Source organism: Harpia harpyja, chromosome 16 (assembly GCF_026419915.1).
Source record: "Harpia harpyja isolate bHarHar1 chromosome 16, bHarHar1 primary haplotype, whole genome shotgun sequence".
Taxonomy (NCBI): Eukaryota; Metazoa; Chordata; class Aves; order Accipitriformes; family Accipitridae; genus Harpia; species Harpia harpyja.
In genome coordinates, this window is record NC_068955.1 from 6615707 (window position 1) to 6635532 (window position 19826).

At 40.6% G+C, this 19826-nt stretch overlaps 1 protein-coding gene and 1 non-coding gene across 13 annotated transcripts in view; both read right to left on the minus strand.

Moving 5' to 3' along the window:
- PUM1 (pumilio RNA binding family member 1) overlaps positions 1-19826 on the minus strand; it is a 77923-nt gene that overhangs the window by 18490 nt on the left and 39607 nt on the right. For 9 of the 12 annotated variants that reach the window (XR_008238825.1, XM_052811859.1, XM_052811850.1 and 6 more), the window contains 7 exons: positions 15967-16060; positions 14525-14641; positions 8535-8686; positions 5112-5250; positions 3390-3533; positions 2139-2435; positions 28-264 (listed from right to left, as the gene is read on the minus strand). Coding sequence is in view for 11 of the 12 variants with exons in the window: in XM_052811859.1 (XP_052667819.1) it covers positions 28-264; positions 2139-2435; positions 3390-3533; positions 5112-5250; positions 8535-8686; positions 14525-14641; positions 15967-16060 (1180 nt within the window). In the remaining variant the exon portion in view is untranslated. The remainder of the gene's footprint in view (positions 1-27; positions 265-2138; positions 2436-3389; positions 3534-5111; positions 5251-8534; positions 8687-14524; positions 14642-15966; positions 16061-19826) is intronic. The other 3 variants (XM_052811854.1, XM_052811853.1, XM_052811852.1) reach the window with 2 other exon arrangements.
- LOC128153173 (small nucleolar RNA SNORD103/SNORD85) lies at positions 10966-11049 on the minus strand. Its single transcript, XR_008238869.1, has one exon. It is a non-coding gene; the product is annotated as a small nucleolar RNA SNORD103/SNORD85 (small nucleolar RNA).

Here is a 19826-nt window from a genome sequence, read left to right on the forward strand (position 1 = left end):
CCAGGACAGTGGCACCGTGGCTCTTACCCAGGTTTAAACTTGAAGACGATCCATGTGAAGATAAGGAAGGCGGTGGAGTCTGAGAGTGGCCAGGTCCTTGGCTGGGCAGAGGCATTCCCACAGGTCCAGGAGAGGAGGAAAAGCCAAGGCCATTATAAAAACTGTGACCTATAGGTGTCAAACTGCTGGATGTCCTCTTGTACAGGTCACTGCTCCCTGTAAGGGAGTCTCGGCGGGAGCCACTGCCCGTGTTGGAGTTAGCAACTGTAAAGAGGAAGAGAGTATAATTGGGTGATGTCAACAAGCTGCCCGAGACAACTGGATAGCTGGAGAGCCAGTACAACGGCACCTATTAACAACTGCATTGCACCAGGCTGTTGTTTTCCTAAGGGTGTTGCGTGTGCCCAAATGAAATGCATTAATTAAAACCACGTTGTTAATGATCAAGCAGAAATCCTTGATTTAAAAAATTAGATTGAATCCTGTCTTTGCATGTATAGTTTTGTAGGTTTTGTACCAATAGAACACATTGAGAAATACAGCTCCAAAACTCTACAAGCAGAAAGATCAAGAAGATAAAAATCTACCTAAGGGAAGTGACAGAATGAAATGAAGTGAACTCGTTGGCTTTTGGACACAAACACTCGCACTTTGCTTCTGAACCTTCAGAAGAAGGTTTGCATACTTCAAAGTTCTTTTCCCCTAAGCATATCACTTAGTTTAACAGAAGATATTAGACTGCCCTACAAGCATTGCCTCGTATTTATTCTTTGGCCATTAGAGCTAAAACAAATCCAACATGAGATTTTATCTATTCATGTTTACTTAAGAGCATGTACAGCTTCGTGTACATTTACTTGAAATCCTTGTGCTCACCTTTCATTATATTAGAAAACAGCTGCTGTTTGCACCAAGCTTTATTGAGATAGAAATCAGAATTCAGTTTAACACATAAACCCAACATATTTTCAAAGAGTTGTCTTGATAGTCAAATACGAACTCTTTAAATGCACTGTCAACTTGAGGAAAAAAATCAATTTTGTGTTAAAATCTTGTTTAATAAATAGTGGAATTGTTAACTGTAATGAACTAATCATTTTTCATGACTGCACACAAGTTCTAGAGGCAACAGCCTCACATTTTTATTCATTGATTGAGGGCAAACAAGTCTGTGCATCTTGGCACTGAGCAAACTATTAATTGAATTCAATTAGTTAAACAAACTGAAATGAAAGGAGCAAATGCTGTGTTTACCTGAATCCAAGATGGTTCAAATTCTCAGACTGGGTTTAAGAAAAATATTTAGAATACCTTTTATTTAAAACTGTGATTTGATGCAGTGACAGTATGCCTCTCAGTCTTTTCTGATGAAGCAGGTTCAAAAGGCATGTTTTAACTTGCCCTTCATGCTGATGAAAGCAGGAAAGTTCAGGACATAATTACTACCTCTGAGACTAAGCAGTAATTAAAACAATTGTTCTACTTCAAAAAAACCCAAACCCAAGGAAGAAAACCCCAACCCACAGACATCTTTCTGATTTGGTTTTATTCTGAAAAGAGATCTTTGTCTCCAACCACCTGACAAACAAATCAAAACAAACCATGTACATAGCATTTCTTGCAAGCACAATAAGTGACTTTTTTTGGTGTACAATAGAAACAATTCCCAGAATAAAACATGGAAACCACCTCAGATCAGCTATTTTAAAATCATGAAGTTACTCAGCCATTATTCTGAGGTAAGAGCACATGGATGGATACCACTCTGGACCCAGTTCCTGTAGTCCAGTATCTCCACCAAGCACATGCAGGTAAAGGCAAGGAAATCCAAAGCTGTTTAAAAACTTAAACCGTATCAACAAGGGGACACCTGATAATATGTATTACAAAACGAATTCACTACTTTGGTACTTCTAATTATATCATCTACTAGAAGAATTTTCACCAGAAAGCACTGCAGATTTTGAAAGCCAAAGTAGTCCCTAAAGGAAAATTTCCATTTAACCTCAAATGGATGAAAAGGAGGGCTCAGCAGCTTGGTGCACCAGCGCCAGCTCCAGCGGCTCGCAGGCCAACTAGCTGCATTGGGAGCTACCTGCTTCTCTCCTTTTTCCCCATGAAGAAGCTGCTGTTCTTACCTGCTGTCCCAAATCCTCCCAGCGCAGACCCCAGCGTGGCACCAAGAGAGCTGCTGCTTCCGAATCCCAGGGAAGTGTTGGCAGGCTGGGCAGAGCCCTGAGAAAAGAGTGAGCTGCTCTGGGAATTGCTGCTGAGAGAGTTGTTGCCGTAAAATGAGCTGGATGCCAAGTTGTTGGTGGGCTGTTGCTGGGGCTGGGGTTGGGGCTGCTGAGTTCCTAGAGGGCGAAATGGTCCATTTGTTGTTCCTGCCAGGCCACCCGCTGCACCGTTGGCTGAAGCTGCAGCTGCTGCAACCGCTGAAGAGAAAGTAGTTGGAAGCATAGACTGAAAAAATTCATTTTCGTAGCAGTTTTGGAAGTTAAAACTTAGCAGGATCCTTTTATTTACTATAGATTTTTTTTCTTTCCTCTCAGGATGAAAATCTCCCTTTCGCATCAAACTCTGCATAAAGTCTCTTGACTTTGTATCTGAGCTCCGGAAGTCTTGCACAGAGCCACTGAATACCAACATTGCCTAGTTACTATTACTGCTGCTTGTATTACATAGATCAAACACACAAAAATGTTCCCTTTCTCCCAAGATCTAAGATTCAAATCAATACAGCCACACACTTAGCAATATCCAATTAAGAAACACAAGTTTTGAAATATGCAAAATTGTCCTTTAGCACATGAAACGCAATTCTGCGGTGCTAAAAACATCAAAACCAAGTACTTTTGTTTTTCAGCCAGTTCCAAAGTAAAAGAAAAAGCAAAATAAACAAGAGCTACAATGAAACAATTAAAAGGCCCATTTCGTAATCTGTTACTAACACTGGCAAAGACTGCTTACACGCACAGATTCTGGCTGAAAAAATCCTTTTGAAGCCTTGAACTCCCAAAGAACCCTAATAAAACTCGAAACAACTCATGGCAAAGGCCAGGCATGTAACATTTTACGCAAGGTGATCATTTGGGAATTCGACACAGGCTAAAACCTTTTATTACGTGGGAAACTAGATGCCAGCAGACAAATTTAAATAACTGTCATGAAACTCTGCAAAATTATTAATAGAGTTTATGCGACGCTACCTCTGAGGCTGTTCTGGAGGCTCAGCCCACAGTGAGCACAGAGGATGTTCTCAACAACAATCCCCGCAATGGATCTCAGTGAGGGCAAGTGTGTCATCATTGCCAGCAAAGCCTGGAGGATTTCAGTTCCACGCTCTGCCAGGGACGGAGCCAATTTTCACTTGACGGCCTGGGACTCACCTGCTTGCGCCGCGGAGGAGCTGATAATGACTGGAGCGGGGGCTACCAGACGGACGGGGGCCCCCAGCCCGTTCCTGGCCCCCGCATTCACCACTAGAGCACCTGTTTGGTCATAGTAAGCAGCAGGAGCCAGCACTGGGTAACCTGAAGAGGCAAATTACAGGTGCACAGGTAAGGTAACAAGCAACGCAACACACGGCAGATCAATTGTCTTCAGACAAGTACAGTGCAAAAGGATTTTTAAAGGATAATCTGAATGGAAAAAGCAACAATAGTTCTGCTTCTCTTGGAAAAAAAAAAAAAGAAAAATCTGTATTAACAGCCTACGACTTGACACTAGTAAGACTTTCAGGTAGAGAAGACATTTCCCCTCCCCCCCCAAACTACTACACTAGCATTGCCCTCTGCGTAAATTCAGTTATATGGATAAAAAAAGGTCTTAAAATACTTATAAGGAAAAAGAAATAGCGCTTTTGTATGACATGTGCTGGGAGTTTTCATATATGTGAACACACTGCACTTCCAACTCTCCCACTGTATGCTGAAGTTGTTCAATGTGCACACACATGCCAACAAGACATGGAACTTAAAGTTATGTATTTTTGAAGGTATGTATCATAAAGCATACTTTAACATACATAAAAACTCGTAAATCAAATATGTTGGTGATACACAAAGCAAAAGACTTTCAGTAGTATATAGCTACTTAGGTACCTTGCTATGTAATTGTACGGTTAAATAAAACTTTGAAGAAAAAGTGCATGGTTCTCCAAGGTGGGGTCACAAACAGAATGCTTTCTGTGATTATTTGCTTTGCAAATATAACACCCAAGCCCCCAATAAAGCAGATTTAAGGAAACCTGCAGATTGCTTGGAAACATGCATGTTATAGTTCATTCTGTAACTTAATACAGCAACATTCTTCTTAAATAATAGAAAAATCCTGTGTAACAAGCATGTGACACTTCCAGTGAGGACACCTGGGGTCGAAATAATCCTGTTATCTTATATTTGACCAGTGGGACATACTTGCGCATTATTCAGAGAAATACTTACGTTTGCCCTTTGCCATTACAATAATATTCTGTATAACTGAATGTCAAAAGCATTTGTACCACACAGCCTCATGGATCAGAGCTAAAATTCATACAGTAGCTTCTCTCTTGTAGAATTACAAATAACAATAAAACCCTGCTTCCTTTTATCCATTTTCTTTTCTTGTTTTTAAGCCACTAGTATTTGCCTGGAAGAAATTATGAAGGGGAAGTCCTTATCCTGTTAAAGTCAAGCACCTGGCAGGGATAGAAAGACAAGGCTAATGAATGGGACTAAGATACCTCTGAGGCTTTAAAATAAAGATCACATAAGCTAGCATGATCCACAGAAAAAAATGAAAGCAACTTCCAATAGGGGCCATCAATTCTTTTGAGTATGCAAGCAACTAATGCACCCATACAGCAATACGGTTGATGACATTTGTTTTCATCTGTGGAACAGGGACCTAAACCTTGATTTAACTTAAATGCTGCATAGGTAGTTAGGTTCACCGTCTAACAGCCTCTCAAAAGTGCCTTCTATACCCACAGATTAAAACCAGAAGACAATAAAAAAACCCCCACTGCTGAATGCCAGCCAAATGTGACACCATGCAGAGACACAAGATATAATTTTCTTAGATCTCCTTGGGCACTGGAGAAATTGCAGCTCCCTCAGAGCCCCTACCTGGCATCCCCGCTGCCAGCCCTTGTCCAAAGGCAAGAGCAGAATTGACGGCTGCAGCAGCCACCAGCGGATCAGTCTGCTGTCCCTGCTGGTTCTGATTTGGGGTCAAAGGACGCTGACTGGCCCCTCCGCGGAGAACCTGGAGAAGACAGAGGAACATCGATCTGTTTATTTTGGGACCCAGAAGCAAGCCGCAATCACCAGACACTTGCAGGAGCATCCGCATCAGTCTAGTTGAAGTTCTTGCACAACTAGTATGTGACAACCCCTCCCCTTTACTCAGGACAGAGCTGCCTTCACCACAAGCTTTGACACTACTACCACGGGTAAATGCAGAAGACCCAATTTAAATAATACATCCCCTCTCAGGCTTACTGAGCATAATCTGGAAGAGCTTCATCACCTGACCTCTTTCATTTCTTGATATACCTTCAATACTCATCCTTATTAGAATTGTTTGCAAGCTATCTGCCCCATCCCAGACATTTGGTCTCTACCACAAAAGCACCACTGAAAGCCCACTTGAGCAGAAACTTAAAAAGCCCGACTTAAGAGCTGGCGCTGATGACACAAGGTGACATGGGTTTTTCCAAGCTGCCAGCCCCCACAGAAAACAGCGACCCAGTGACATGACACTTACTCATCAGAAATAATGACCGAAGATCACACACCATCTTTTATATGTAGCTCTTGTGGTTTAAGCACATGTTGCTCTCAAAAGGGAAGATGGCAAACTGACCTTTCCTGTAATTACCTGTGACAGGCTTTGTTTGCAAAAGCCTTTTACTCAAAGTGGTGATGCAAGAGTCTGCACCCACAAGCGAGGTCAGCTTATTAAAAAAGCCATCCTTTGGTACTCAGCATGCCTTGTTGCAAAAGGTAACATTGTGCGTGTTCACCCGATAAACTTATTGAAAGGAAAAAATGACTTTGTGCATTGAGAGACTGGGAGAGGATCCTGAAGTTAACTGATTTAGACATGCATCCCAGAGTTTGCTATTGCTGTCAAAGCCTGAATGTGAACTCTTCAGCCTAGGGAGTCTCACAAGTTGCAGCTGCTCAGTAAGCACGCATTGTGCAAGGGCGCTGTACCGAATATACGCGATGGATGGCAGGCTGCAGGAAGTGAAATGTTGGCGTTTTTTATAAATAAGCTATTAAGATGTCGTAAGCATCAAAAATCAACTGTCCTTAATCATCGCTCTAGCTTTCCAAAATGTTTGCCTCACTACTTTTCAGAAAAATTTCATTAAAAAAAATACACACTGGATCCCCTTACGGATGTAAGGTTTGCATTAAAAACAATACCCACGATTCCCACTCATGTCTGCTGCATGGCTATAAAAGTAATGAAAAATACTATAAAGGCTACTGATGATTGATATTTTTTATTTTAATAGCCTAAGTCTTTGCAGAAGCATTTTAGCACACACCTTCCTTATAGGGAAAGGTTCCCAGTTTGAATGCCGAAGCATAAATGGCTTTTACACACTCTTAAGGCCGTTTTACCTGTGTGCACGGGTGCATGCAGGAGGTCTGTTCAACACGCTCCTGTCTGTGACCTGCCAGGTGGGGAGGTTTGATGATTAACTTTGTCAGGAGCAAAGTGTTCTCCTCCTGATCACTGGTCCAGAATCATTGTTGTGAAACATCACTGCTTTTATTATCTGAAAAGGCCTTATAATACTACCAAACACTGGGTTTTGTTTTCAAAGCAGAAGCTAATAAATTCAGCTGCCAATTGCTATCTTCTATAATTACTATCTCAAACACAGGAGGACCAGAAAGGAAGGCTTTGTGTTACTATGAGAAAGGAGCCACCTCACTTTTCAGTACGATAGCAAACCCATTTTGCTTCCAAGCAGGAAGTAACATGGGAGAGAGACTGACAAAACTGTATAAAGCCAACATCAGCCAAGGACCAGTGCTTAACCAAATACTAGACAAATTATCTGGGGTTGTGCCAGAGAGCTGGCCAGGTAACAGAAGCCCAAGTCCGCTGCTTGACACCCATCCTACGGGCCCTTCGGAGGTCTGAAAGGAGAAAAGTAGAGTATATCCAACCATGTGTCCAAGGGGAATAAGAACCAAAATAAGGGTGCTTGGATGCCTCTAGCATTTAACTAATTACACAGGTTCAGCAACCATCAGTTTAGTTTGAAAGTTTGGATTTTTTTTTTTTAAATGCTGATTTAAATACCAAACTAACAATTTGCACTCCCATACAACTTCATAAAACATTTAGGATGGCTTTTCGTTATTGTTCCCTATTAATTCTCATACTAGCCTCTCAGTTTCCACCTTCTGCTCCAGTAGTTGCTAGATTCACATTTGTGTCATCTACGTCAGAGGTACCACTATGATTAAATACCAGACCTTTAAAATGCTTATTTTACCTAACTGAAGTTAGGAAAATTAACGTAGTTAAATTCCAAGTGTGTATGTGGGGAAACAAACAACAAAACTGAACAAGAAATTACATAGTGATTCATCACAAAGATGCATAACAATTTTTGACAAAAGAAAAAGTACAGGCTATATAATCTAATATGCTGTCACTGCCAAGGGATTAAGACAGAAGAGGTGGATGGTGCAAACCCCAGAAAGCACACCTCATTTACAAAATATGTAAGGAAAAAGTTCCCCTTATCAGCCCCCAGTGTGCCCTCTTCATTGTTTGTTTTTTTAAAAAGCAAATACCATTTAAACAACAGATACCTGTCTCAATATTCATCTCTAACACACTTAAAGAGATCCTTCACTAACTTGATTAATTTCGTCCCTTTAGGTGTCAAATTCTCCAAATTTTTGCGTAGACTAAAGCAAAACAGCTGCAGTTTGCCTTATAAAAATAGCAAATTCAATGTTTTCTTTTTGCACTGATCTTTTGTCTTCAAGTCCTCACATGGATAGCAAACTAATTCATTTTGCTGTTATTTTGACCCTTTTAAAGCTAGTCTTCACCACAAAAAGCATCCTATACTGGACAGCGCCCTGAAGATAAGAACACACTTCCTGACATTTAGTATTTGACACACATTATCATCTCCTCCATGGCCTTCAAGTTGCAGTGATGGGCACAAAAACAGATTGCAAGATGATGATTTCCACTCGCACGCCAACGGCATGTGTTTGCTACTGTGTCGCTCAGCAGTGTTCATAAACTGATTAATTTTTTTCCAAAGCATTAACACGCAATAATTCACCACCACAAATGTACGTGCGCTATCCTCCATGTGCGTGATGCGTAAATGACATAACAGAATGTACAGATGTTTCTTCTTTTTTCAAGAGAGATCAAAGGCTCTCTTCCTCAATTACAACTGAGTGTCAGGAGCGGTCATTGAAAAAAACAATCAGAAATCTTCAAAGCTGCTGTGTTCCCTGTAAATGACTTGATGTGCAAAGCATCCCACCCCTTACCTGTTGTTGGCCCTGCTGGGTTTGCTGAGTGGTCTGCTGATTTGCTGAATTAGTTGCAGCAGCAGCCGCGGCAGCTTGCTGCTGGAAGAGACTGGCAGGATAAACTCCCCAGGGCGTAACTCCATAGTACTGGTGAGGAACAACTGCCGGACCTAAAATGTGAAGGGAATCAGTGAGCTTCTGTAGCGTGACAAGCATTACACAGCAAACCGTCACCAAAAATACCTGCTTGTCATATTTGGTTTAACAAATCCTATTTCAAGGTGATCTGCTTTAAATCCTTTGCAAATACGGAGGGATTCTGGCATTTGTATTATTCATTTTTAAAAAGCTTAGAAGTCAGACCTGAAATTTCATCTTTACTTGCTTTTACCTTAGTGGATAAGGTCAAATTCTGCTACCAGTGATCCTGTTGAAATTCCATGGTTTTATTTTTGTGCCCTAATTTTTTAGTGAAGGAACAAAACTTTATCTCTAACCAAAAGAGAAGGAAACTTGTTTAAGCACAGAGATATACAAGTCTCTTCTGACCTCAGCTGACATTCACAGCTCAGTAACATCTGTCATTTAGCTCCCCAATAAATTAAGAAAACCTCTTTGCAGCTGGATAGCATAAATTCTCAAGTGTTTAAAATGTTATTTTTCTAGCCACTCAGACCTACTTCACATTTGCAAACCACTATAAAAGGCTGTATGATCCTGTATCTTTTTACATTCCCTCCTCCTCAAACTTAAGAGGCTTTAAAAAAAAAAAAAAAAATCTTGGAGGGTACCAGAAAAAGCATAACTTTTGAAGATTCATTGTGTTTTATCAAGTCTCATGACACTGCAAACTTAATTTGGCGATAGCAGAATAGCAGCCTATATCCTTAAATAATTCTAGTTGGCATAATGCTGGGGAAGCAGCGAGTACTCTGTGCTGAACAGTGGAGTCCCTCCCACCAAATAACAGTTATGTGAATCCAATAATATTTTTTAATATGTCTGTTCTGTATCTTTTGGAAAGGTCAGCAGAAAAGTAGAAGTATTTCCTTTGCTTTTCAAATACATCACCTATCCCACGGGTTCCCTCCCCACAATAAGAGTAACTTATGGCATGCTAGCCTTTTTAAGGTAGAGTGCCACAGTCATATTTGACACTGTAGAATAAACAAGTCTTTAGTGTATATGAACCACACACTTGTTCTTATATGGAGTATAAATAGCTTCTATTTTAAGAGAGACAGTTAGCATTTGAGTTCTAACCAAGTCATTTCAGTATTGCTGTAAGTTACGTCTTAGAGTAAGACACTGTAAGGAGAGCAAGTGTAACACACATAAAGACTATGAGCGTTTGCCCCAAGAGACTTAAAAACTATTGCCCCCAAAATGAAGGATGACAGTAAAAAAGAAGATGCAAAAAGACACTGCTGAGTCTAAGCTTGGGTATTTCAAAGAGGGAAAAATCCAGGAAGTACTTTTTTCTTTTGGTTTTTATACAGCAATATGTGTTTGTCTCAAATGAGCTACTACATAATACAAAAGCAATCCACTGTGCAACCGTCTGGATCTCAGTCTGGATGAACTACTGCTCCTGCAATCAATACTGCAGACTGGTGAGATTCAGCAACACTTCATGACATTCATTTCCTATTTAATGTCAAATATTAAATTCCTATTTCAAAAGTGTAATAGTCACTCTCCTTTATTATTTTGGTTTTAACCACTGTACTTTCCCCAAATTTAGGATTTTGTAGTGTCATTAACACACATGCTCAACTACGTACAGCAGGGAGATGTTACAAGTAGTCTGCTGTCTAACGCTAGGCACTTAGCAATACATGCTGAACAGTCAGATTTGTATCTCACACTAAAGCTCTGCCACGAAATCCAGCCTTGCTGGATTTACTGTTTGCCATCAGTCAGAGAAGGTGACTTGTCTGTCTTGCTCAGATTTGTCTTGGAGGAGCAACCACTTGTTTCTTACCTTCCAACCTGGAAATTCATGCACAGCAATAGCTACAATTAAAAAACCTGCAGAAAATTAATGAGTCCCACAAGGGTATTGCCTATCTTGACCTAAGCAGTTAGAGACACATAGCTAATTGGCGGATTATAACCTGTTTATATTCAGTCACTGCAGATCAGATGCCAACTGCTAGGGTCCTCCTGCACTCAAAAGGAAAGTTGCAACTGCTCTGTTTTATGCAAGTAATTAGTCTGTGTTTGCACTTAGGCTACTGGGAAGTTGCTGCAATACTCTTTATCTGGGCAAAATGTGGGCATCTCTCTGGGTTATTTTCAGTTCTAATTATCAAACAAGCAGTCTAGATGGGGTTTTTTCCTAGTTCGAGGTTGCTCATCAGATGTGCAAAAGCCTTAGGTGTTTAAAAGAAGAGGAGACGCAAAGTCTTTGAAGTTTGCAGGCGGCTGGGCTTAAAAGAGCTGCAAGTCTGGCTCAGCTCATTTAAGCACACAGTGAGGCTCATTATTGAACAGTGTTCTCAGTGAGGGCAAGTGTGTCATCATTGCCAGACTTATAAAAACACGCAGAGTGTTTCTTTACTTCAGGAGATATTGCATCTGCTTTTACACTTATTAAAGATACATATACGCAAGAAAATAAAAGCCATTCTAGTGCCTTTGAAATCAAATATTCCCACTACGTCTCACACATTGGCCACAGACACCCACAAATATTCCTTTCAAGAAACATTAGCAAATCCATCTGTAAGTGTGTTCATAACAAAATTTTTGCTTTTAATCTCAGCCTTCACACTCAAATCTCTGTAAGCAGAAGCCATACTTGCTCTCTGCAGGAAGAGCCAGCCCCCTCTTGCCAAGGATGAGGACTTAGTGACCACCTGGTTAAACAGCCTCAAGAACCTCACATCTGAAAATGCAAGGCTGTGGATAGCAACTTTATCAAATACTATCGACTTGTGAGCTCATCACTTCACAATTATCGGTATGGCAACCGCAGATATCCATGAAGTGGTGTCTTTTTAGGGATGGGGGTGAGAAACAGCTGAACTCAAAAGGCTCTAGTGAAGCCCCATGCAAACCCTGCCGTACAGCGCCTGGGGCCAGCACAGATCAAGAAGAGGAGAGGCACCCTTGCATGACACGTGCTCCCCCAAACCCCGGTCCTAGGCGGTATGTGCATGCATCCATACCTGTCACCAGCTCTGAGCTGGCTCTGCATGGGACACAGGTCAGCACCAAGTGAATGAGGCTTCTAAGAAACCCAAGCTTGAGAAGCACAGTGCAGACACATCCAAACCGACTCTACCTTCAGTCTAGGAGCACTGTGTTTTTCCTGTATGCAGATTATTCCAGCATCCACTTCTCTACAAAGAACAGAAACACTTTTCTACCTGTAACACGCCACCTCAGAGGGAATCAACATTTCCCAACTTGTCTTACAAAAGGCAAGATTTCTTTTTTTCGAGTGACATCTTTATCAAATTTCACAACACTTTTTAAAGACAGCAGTATCTTTCCCATGGTTTAAACTCACAAGTGATTTTTTCTTGAGTCTAGGAAGCACTTCCCTCTGCATTCAAATTTGTTCTTTAAAATGCTACTATTGTTGGGAAGAGAAGAGTATTATCACAGGGCTGACAGTCTTACAATGATGAAAAAGCTGCCATAATGGCAGAATCTTAATTGACAGAATTATCTCTGCCATAAAACACACAAAAGTTTCCCATTCACTCTAAGAGTAACTGTGAGCAATAAACTACCAACAACTCTAAACTAATTTCTTCCATTTCATAAACTTCTCTAAGTCCTCCCAATTTAACATTCCCATACACATCAGGGAGGCCTTCTGACTTTATACATAACTCTAAACATCTAAATTGCCCCACGCCCCTTCAGTGCTACGCTCAGTCATTAGAGAGAAAAGGCTTTCAAAACAGCTCGAGTATAGACAGAAAAGGTGCTTTTCCTAAAACAAACATCAACAAGGAGTGAAGTTTGTTATATTGCCATTTCTAGCTGTTAGGGTCCAAAGCCCAACGAGATCAAGTAACTTGTATTTCTCAGTGGTGTAATACTGTAAGTACATTGCAGCGCATTACACATTCTTTTGTTTTGCTTTCAAGAGTCATAAAGTTTACAAATTATTCAAGTAGAGATTCTGATGCCAAGTTTTGGAATGCTTTAGGTATCCTAGGGTATGTTATTTCCTAGTTCAAATTTATAAGGCCCTAATCAGATATTCAGGCAACTGCAGCTTTAATACTGCTGAGAGAAAGGAAGAAGAAAAAAAAAAAAAAAGTCACAAACACACTTGCTGTTTCCTAGAAATCTGGTAGCAGTTACATGTGGTCTTTCTATGAAATCAAGATGCTGACCTCCTGCTCCACTGAACTTCAGCATGTTACTGAAGAATGAGCGCTAGCTTTAGAAGCACTGAGGTGATGCATAAAGGCCAACCAGAATCCTCTTTTTATAGTATTTGTTTACAAAGCACCTCTTCTAACTGTAACTGGAATTGCTAGTGTTCTAGCACCTCTTCCCTGCTAAGTCCTGACGGAAGCTTCCTACTTATATCTGCCACCAAGAGTTCAGGTCATTCATTCACTGTCACACATTCATCATCACATGATAGTTTATCAATTCCTGGACTATAAGGAATATCCCTGTACTCTAGCTCTTGGCTTGCTTCCATTTAATCACAGCATCATTTGTTTGCCAACAACATGTTGTTAACCTAAACTTAATCTTGCATTGTTATTATGCAATCAGCGTACAAAATTCACAACAGCCAAAAGGTGCAAAGCCCATCTTCAAACTATAATCTTGATTTTTTTACATACTTCAATATGATCCACTAAAAAATGCCATCCAACTGGGTAACAGTTGCTGAAATCCCATTGCAGAGCTTGACCTGATACTGGCCTCAAAGCTTAAAAGCTAAGCAGCGGTTATGTAAGAGCTGTTAAACATGCCGAAAAGTCACGTACCAAACCACAACGCTGTTTGGCAGAGCGCTATGTTCACGTACAACCAACGTTTCATGGTTTTGATTTGGTACGAGCTATCCCATAGTGGAAGAGATTCGCAGTGGGTATACAAGTTTTAAGTGGAGTGTGGCAACAGCGTGCAGGCTCCACTAAAAATCACCACTAGTCTGAACTAAGCAGTTTTTATTTAAAATGTAGAAGGCTTCCTTTCCCCGTGGCTCATGGAAAGAAAAGCATAGTTATAAAAACGTTCTTCTGAAAGTACATTCCTCCTTTGTCCTCAATGCTTAGGCAAGAACTTTATGGCATACGCAGCAAAAGTTCAACGTACAATGTGTTCTTCAGACTGCCTGATAAGCTGTTTTACCGAGCTGTCATCTCAAGATACAACAATTTTGGCTATGACAGTTGGCAAGAATTTGGAAACTGATACGTGAGTGTTTGGGAGAAAGATCTTGCATGAAGACAAGAGCCACCATCTTTGCTTGCCATCTGGAAAACTGCATATTCATAGTATAAGCCTCACAGCAGACATGGGATGTTTTTACCTAAAGAACCTAAAAAGCATAAATTCTTAACAGACTCTAGAAAAAGAGAAGGATATCATTTGCAGGATGCACTACAGTAAGTCAAGCTAAACAGCAGTGAAATACAACTTTCCTGGCAAGAAAACACATCTTCCATCTTTCTAGCATTTAATAAGTATATTTTCAAAAGGTACCTCTCACTACTGTCAGTTACCAAAAAAACCCAAACATGTAGCAACGTTTATGTCTGCAAGTGTTTTATTTCAGATTTGCTCTGGTTGTTTATCCTCAACAGACACAGAGCCCATAGCAAGCGTTATACAAGTATTATCACATTTAATCTACAGAAAATACAGTTTCCCAGACAAATTGTGTTCCAACTCACTGATGTACAACGATGTCTCTAGAGAAATTACAATGAACTAATATTTAATTTTCACAATCACAGACTCAAGAACAGTTTTGGTACAGAAAACGGTCACAAATGCACAGACAACTGGAAGTATCTCACCTAATGTTGCAGCTGCTGCAAGTCCGGCTGCATACGGATCTGTTCCTGGTGGAGCGGCGCTGATGATGTACGGATTGGGGACAAAGGCAGCAGGAGCTAAACCTGCTGAAAACATACCTGTCAGTAAAAACAAACTTAACTAGAACTGAAGCCCTACCAAAACACCTCTGGCTACCTGGCTGGCGAACACAAAAGCTCAGGTTGCTTTAGTATTTTCAATCTTTTTACAGGTTGTTTTTTATAGGGAATGAGCAACCACTGCGTTTCCCAGAGTCTTAATAAACAATCTACAGAGGATATAATTTACATAAAGGAAACCTAATTCCAAGGTTGCAATGCCCCATAAGTAAAGCTGAAGTGGTAAAGTACTCGTATATAGAATACCCATACTTGCTCAGGTACATCTGCAGCACAGACACACCCTTACTGTTTAGGTGACTATTAACACCATCTAGATATTAACATTATCTAATTCCTTGTTACTATTCTGTATTTTCTATAGCAAGTTGATGGAGAACCAGTTTACCCTACTGAGTTCCATGCCCACTACACAATACCAGTACTTGAATTAATTAGTTTGGAAGGAGCTCAGGAGTGTACAGGCAACATCGCAGGGCACTATCACTGCTGTGTACGCATTACCTTCCTCTGCAAGGAAACAGTTTAATCATTAGAGAAATTACCAGTGGGCGGGAGAGGGGTGTGGACGGGAGGTAAAGGGGAGTAAGTTAAAAAGCTAAATAATTTTAATTCAGGTCTATCCCTGAACTCCAATAAGCACACAAGTGCACTGCAGAGAGGCCGGAGAGTCCCAACACATTTGTATTGGGCTTTCGGGTAGGAAGAACTATCACTTAAATTGCTTATTGTGCTGAAACCATTTAACTCTAAGATAGTTTAATCATCCAGGAGCAGCCCTTCTACAGTTCTCCTGTTTTTCTATGCACAGGATTAAGTGCTTTCTTCCCAGTTAATATATACTGTTTTAATAATATGAATCATGTGTTTGCATAAATTACATCTTTAAGTTAAAGTCAGACCCCAGACAGCTGAACCACAGGAAGCACATTTAGGTGTATATTGAATTGTGCATTTTTCCCCTCACTCCACTGTGCCACTTACCCCAAATTCATGCCTCACTCAGAGCAAGCAAGTACTTCAAAACGCTCTCATTACTGAACAGCACTCTCAGCAAGGGTAAGAGTGTTACTCCTGCCAGACATGCATGCTCTAGAGCTTTTGAAATGTGCAAGATATACCTCCAGAATTTTTCAAGTAAATCTTCAAACAATATACTTCTGCTTGTGTGTCAATTACCAGTTGCAAAAACATACTTAGGATTCTCTAAAACCTACCAACCCTTTTCCCCTGGTATTTTCCCAACGTATTCTGAGGATTAACGGAAGTCCAGTAAAATGTAATGTATTAAATGCAATACTTACCTATGTGAGGCTGATGAGCAGCTGCCAACGCGTACTGCTGCTGCTGTGCTGCTGTTAGTTGTTGAACAGCAAGTGCATTCGGTCTTTGGAACAACTAGAGGGACAAAAGCACAAAAAAGGTCCTTTACTCATGCACAAAAAGCATTCTCTTACTTCCTTTCAAAGCAATTCCTTTACACTAGATTTATTTTCACAACTACAGATATTCCTCCTTAAAGAGAAATATTTCAAAAGTAATTGAAAAAAACAACTCCTCTGAAATCAATTGCCTGTGATAATCCACCTGAAAAAAAAATATATTTCTAAAGTACAGCTAAACCACAGCTGGGGTTTTCTCAGTTGTTCTCTGCACAATGCCTGAAAGCCATTTTTTCCCCAACTCCTCAAACACATAACCCCTAACTGCAGCCTGTGGATCACTAGTAGCTGCCACAAACACTTCCCGATCTTGAACAACACTAACTACACTGAAATTGCAGTTACACCAGCAGACAACCCATGCAACTCTCCCAGATGTCTGAAGTGGCAAGCAGGACAGCAGATGGGCTGCAGAGCAAGGTGTGGGCGAGATGATACACTCAAGACGGCTTCACAGCCAGCTCAAGAGCCACCAAATGGGATGCCAGCCTCAGCAGCTCACAAACCTCTGGACAAAATGCTTCCTTTACCTGCCAGCCTTCCATCTCCAGCATCTCCTATGTGAATCCAGGCACGAAGTGTAAATTCTGCTTTGACCACAGACAGAAACCAGACCTGGGGACTTTTTAGTTAAGTCATCCAAAGCACGTACAAGTTCGCCAGCTCACTGCAACCTTACGGAGCAATGGGCAATGTTATTGAGAACTGCCATTCTCAGTAAGAAAAAAAGAGAGGATCACATTAGTCTTCAAAGTATTTTTGCTTAGGGGGTTGATTTGGTTTTTTTCATTCATCCAAATCCTTACTAAAAAACTTAACTTCCCCAGCTTCCTATGCCTCTATCTAAATGAAACACTTCCTGAACCAATCCATTAGCAGACCATCGCTCAGCTCTAATTAAAACATTCAAGGATACACAACCTGAATAGCCACTCTGAAACTATTCAGAAGCAATGTTCATCCCCACTTACTTCCAAAAGTGATTATTTCTGAGGTGTGAATGACTTCACAAAAACCGCTGTGATAAATGTTTTCTCTCTACACTCACTTGGAAAAAATAGGCCTAAATGCCATTCAATTTTCACACCTGTTATCTCTGCCCTCCTTTCAGACAAGACAAGTGAGCTACTTCAGCTGTCAGAAGCAGCAATAATAATTCTGCCCAAATTTTTGGCAGAAACTCACAACCATCAAGAAGAAGCACGGAATCATTTAGAAAATTAGGATGGGGTTTTTTATAGGCAAAAATTGGAGTTGGTTCTCCTGAGAGCAGGATGAGCAACTGCACTGTTTAGGCAGAAAAACTGAAAAAAAAAGATGGGTGATAGTCCACCTCTATTTTCTTCTCTTTTTACAAGTTCAGAAGGAGAAAAAAAACATGTAAGGGATCAGTATCAGATTCAGGATGTGGAAACTCAGTACTTGGGGGATCCAGAATTGATCTTCTGTGTGCCCAAAACCCAGTCACCACTGTTTTCCCCAAAGATTGCTCACCCCTTAAGACATTGGGGCCTGTCCATATATCCAAGGAGTATCGTAATGCTGCTTATGGAGAAACATATCAAATCCACGGTTACTTTATTACCTCCCTGGGCCTAACAACGGGAGGGCCATAAAACACTCCTAGCAGTCTTTATGCAGAACACACTTTTTTTTTTCTTTTCCTTTTTTCTTTTTTTAAACATGTCATTCAACAATACTTCATGCTCTACTGACATCTTTTAGTTTAAAAAAGCAAGGACATCATGGACAACATGACCTACAGAAAATGGAATGAGGGATACTGGCTCTGTAGGAGTCTCCAGCAACATCTCATTAACCGATCACCATGGGCAGATATGGACAAAAAAATATATATCCCCTGAACTGCTTCACTGCTCGGTATAGATACATCTAGAACAGCCGTCCTTGGTTTTGTGCTCTACCTTTGTATTGAGTTCAGCAATCCAATATTTTAGCTTTCTTCACCTGCAAACACTTCACCAAAACCTTTAATTTTCATATTCTTTTGCAACCCTGGGATCTGTTCTTCCAGTCTGCTAATGTGTATTCCACCAAGGTGAACAGCAGAGGAAATGGCTAGATTATTAGTTGCCTGTCTTAAAGGCAAAAAAGCACTTATCTTCTCTGAAAATACTTTTTCTTGTGCTCAGTTTACATGTCTGATGACTTCCACACCTCCCAAATGCATCTCAATGATCCATTTTTAAATTAGAAGTACTAGCAAAAAAAAAAAAAATCCACAACTACTCAAAGCATGAATATTTCATCTGCTGCTATTGTATTTTTTTTTGTTATCTGCTTGCTCTCTCCCCCTCTTCTGAGCACAGCTGATGTATGTCTGGAAGTCAAATTTAGCAGCCAAGGACCCACACCAGCTTTGTGCGTTTTTCCTTGTGCTGAAATCAAGTCACAGTATCCAAAATGCTCTGCAAATAGCTGCTGTCAGCAGCTCTTGAGAGTCTACCTGAAGACTCAGAGGGAGACTGAAAAGATGCTCCTTTACCTAAAATTACTGGTATTACAGAAAGTAGGAATAAGGAACAGAGTAGCTGGGCAGAGTTCTTTCATCTGCTCAAGAAATCACCAAGAGTAAGTCTGCATCCTCAAGTCAAAGAAACCTAACGACTTAGCTCCAACTTAGTGATGCTTACTTCCTTAGACAATATTCTTGAGCTTCTTTAAAACCACATGCAAACATTCTGCATTCACAGTGTGCATTCACAAGCATGAGGAAGGGCTGGATTCCTTCTGCCTGCAGCAGACCTCCTCTCAAGTCTTTACAGAGATTCCCTTCCAAAGAAAGGTCAGATAAATGTTGGTATCTAAGCCATGCACTCTGACAGTGACTCAAATCAGCCACCTCTCCCTCTGCCCACTTTAAATCGCAGTTTCTGCAAGCCTTCAAACCCAGACTCTAGACTCAACTTACCCAGAAGAAACTCAATGTGAACAGCTAAAACTTTCTGCAGCTGCAGATTTCATACTGCCTGTGGCATATACAAGGAAGTGGAGCCAACAAAAACGATCACAATTTCAGGCTTTACTTAGCCAGATAAGCCCCTACACCACATGAGCTCTGGGAATCATCAACTCTACGTATTTAGGAAGAGTTATTAAAGCCTCAATGCACGGTCTCCATCTGCTGACAGCAAAGACCTATAGTCCAGAAAGCAAAGCAAAAAGTAAAAACTCACATAATAGCTTTTTGTCATCTTATTTGGAACCCTACTGGATATGAAACAAAGGTTCAACTATGTATCAGTATTAAACTGTGAGCTCCAGTAAGTGGAAAAAGGAAACCTCTTCTAATAGCAGTTTTAACTGGAATTTACAACGTGAGACTGAAGTTTTAAGAATGTACACACGGAGCATTTTAGCCTATTAGAAATCACATTCAGAGTGAAAACCTACAAATGACTGACACAGTTTTGGAGGAGTTCAGCAGGATCACTCGACATTTCAAAAAGCGAGGCTATTTTCCTCTCTCACACATGTACACAAATGAAGTATCATTTATAACACGTGGGGGAGTTCATCAAGGGAATTCCAAGAAACCAGAACATCACAATCTGTATTACACAATTATGGGAACATTGTAAGATTAGACTACTGTAAGCCAGTTTCTGCTGCAATATAAACATCTGACATCTCTAATCAGATTACACGTGGTTAAGACCTTCCTTTCTTAATATTGCTTCTAGCTGTACTTGCTTGTAATC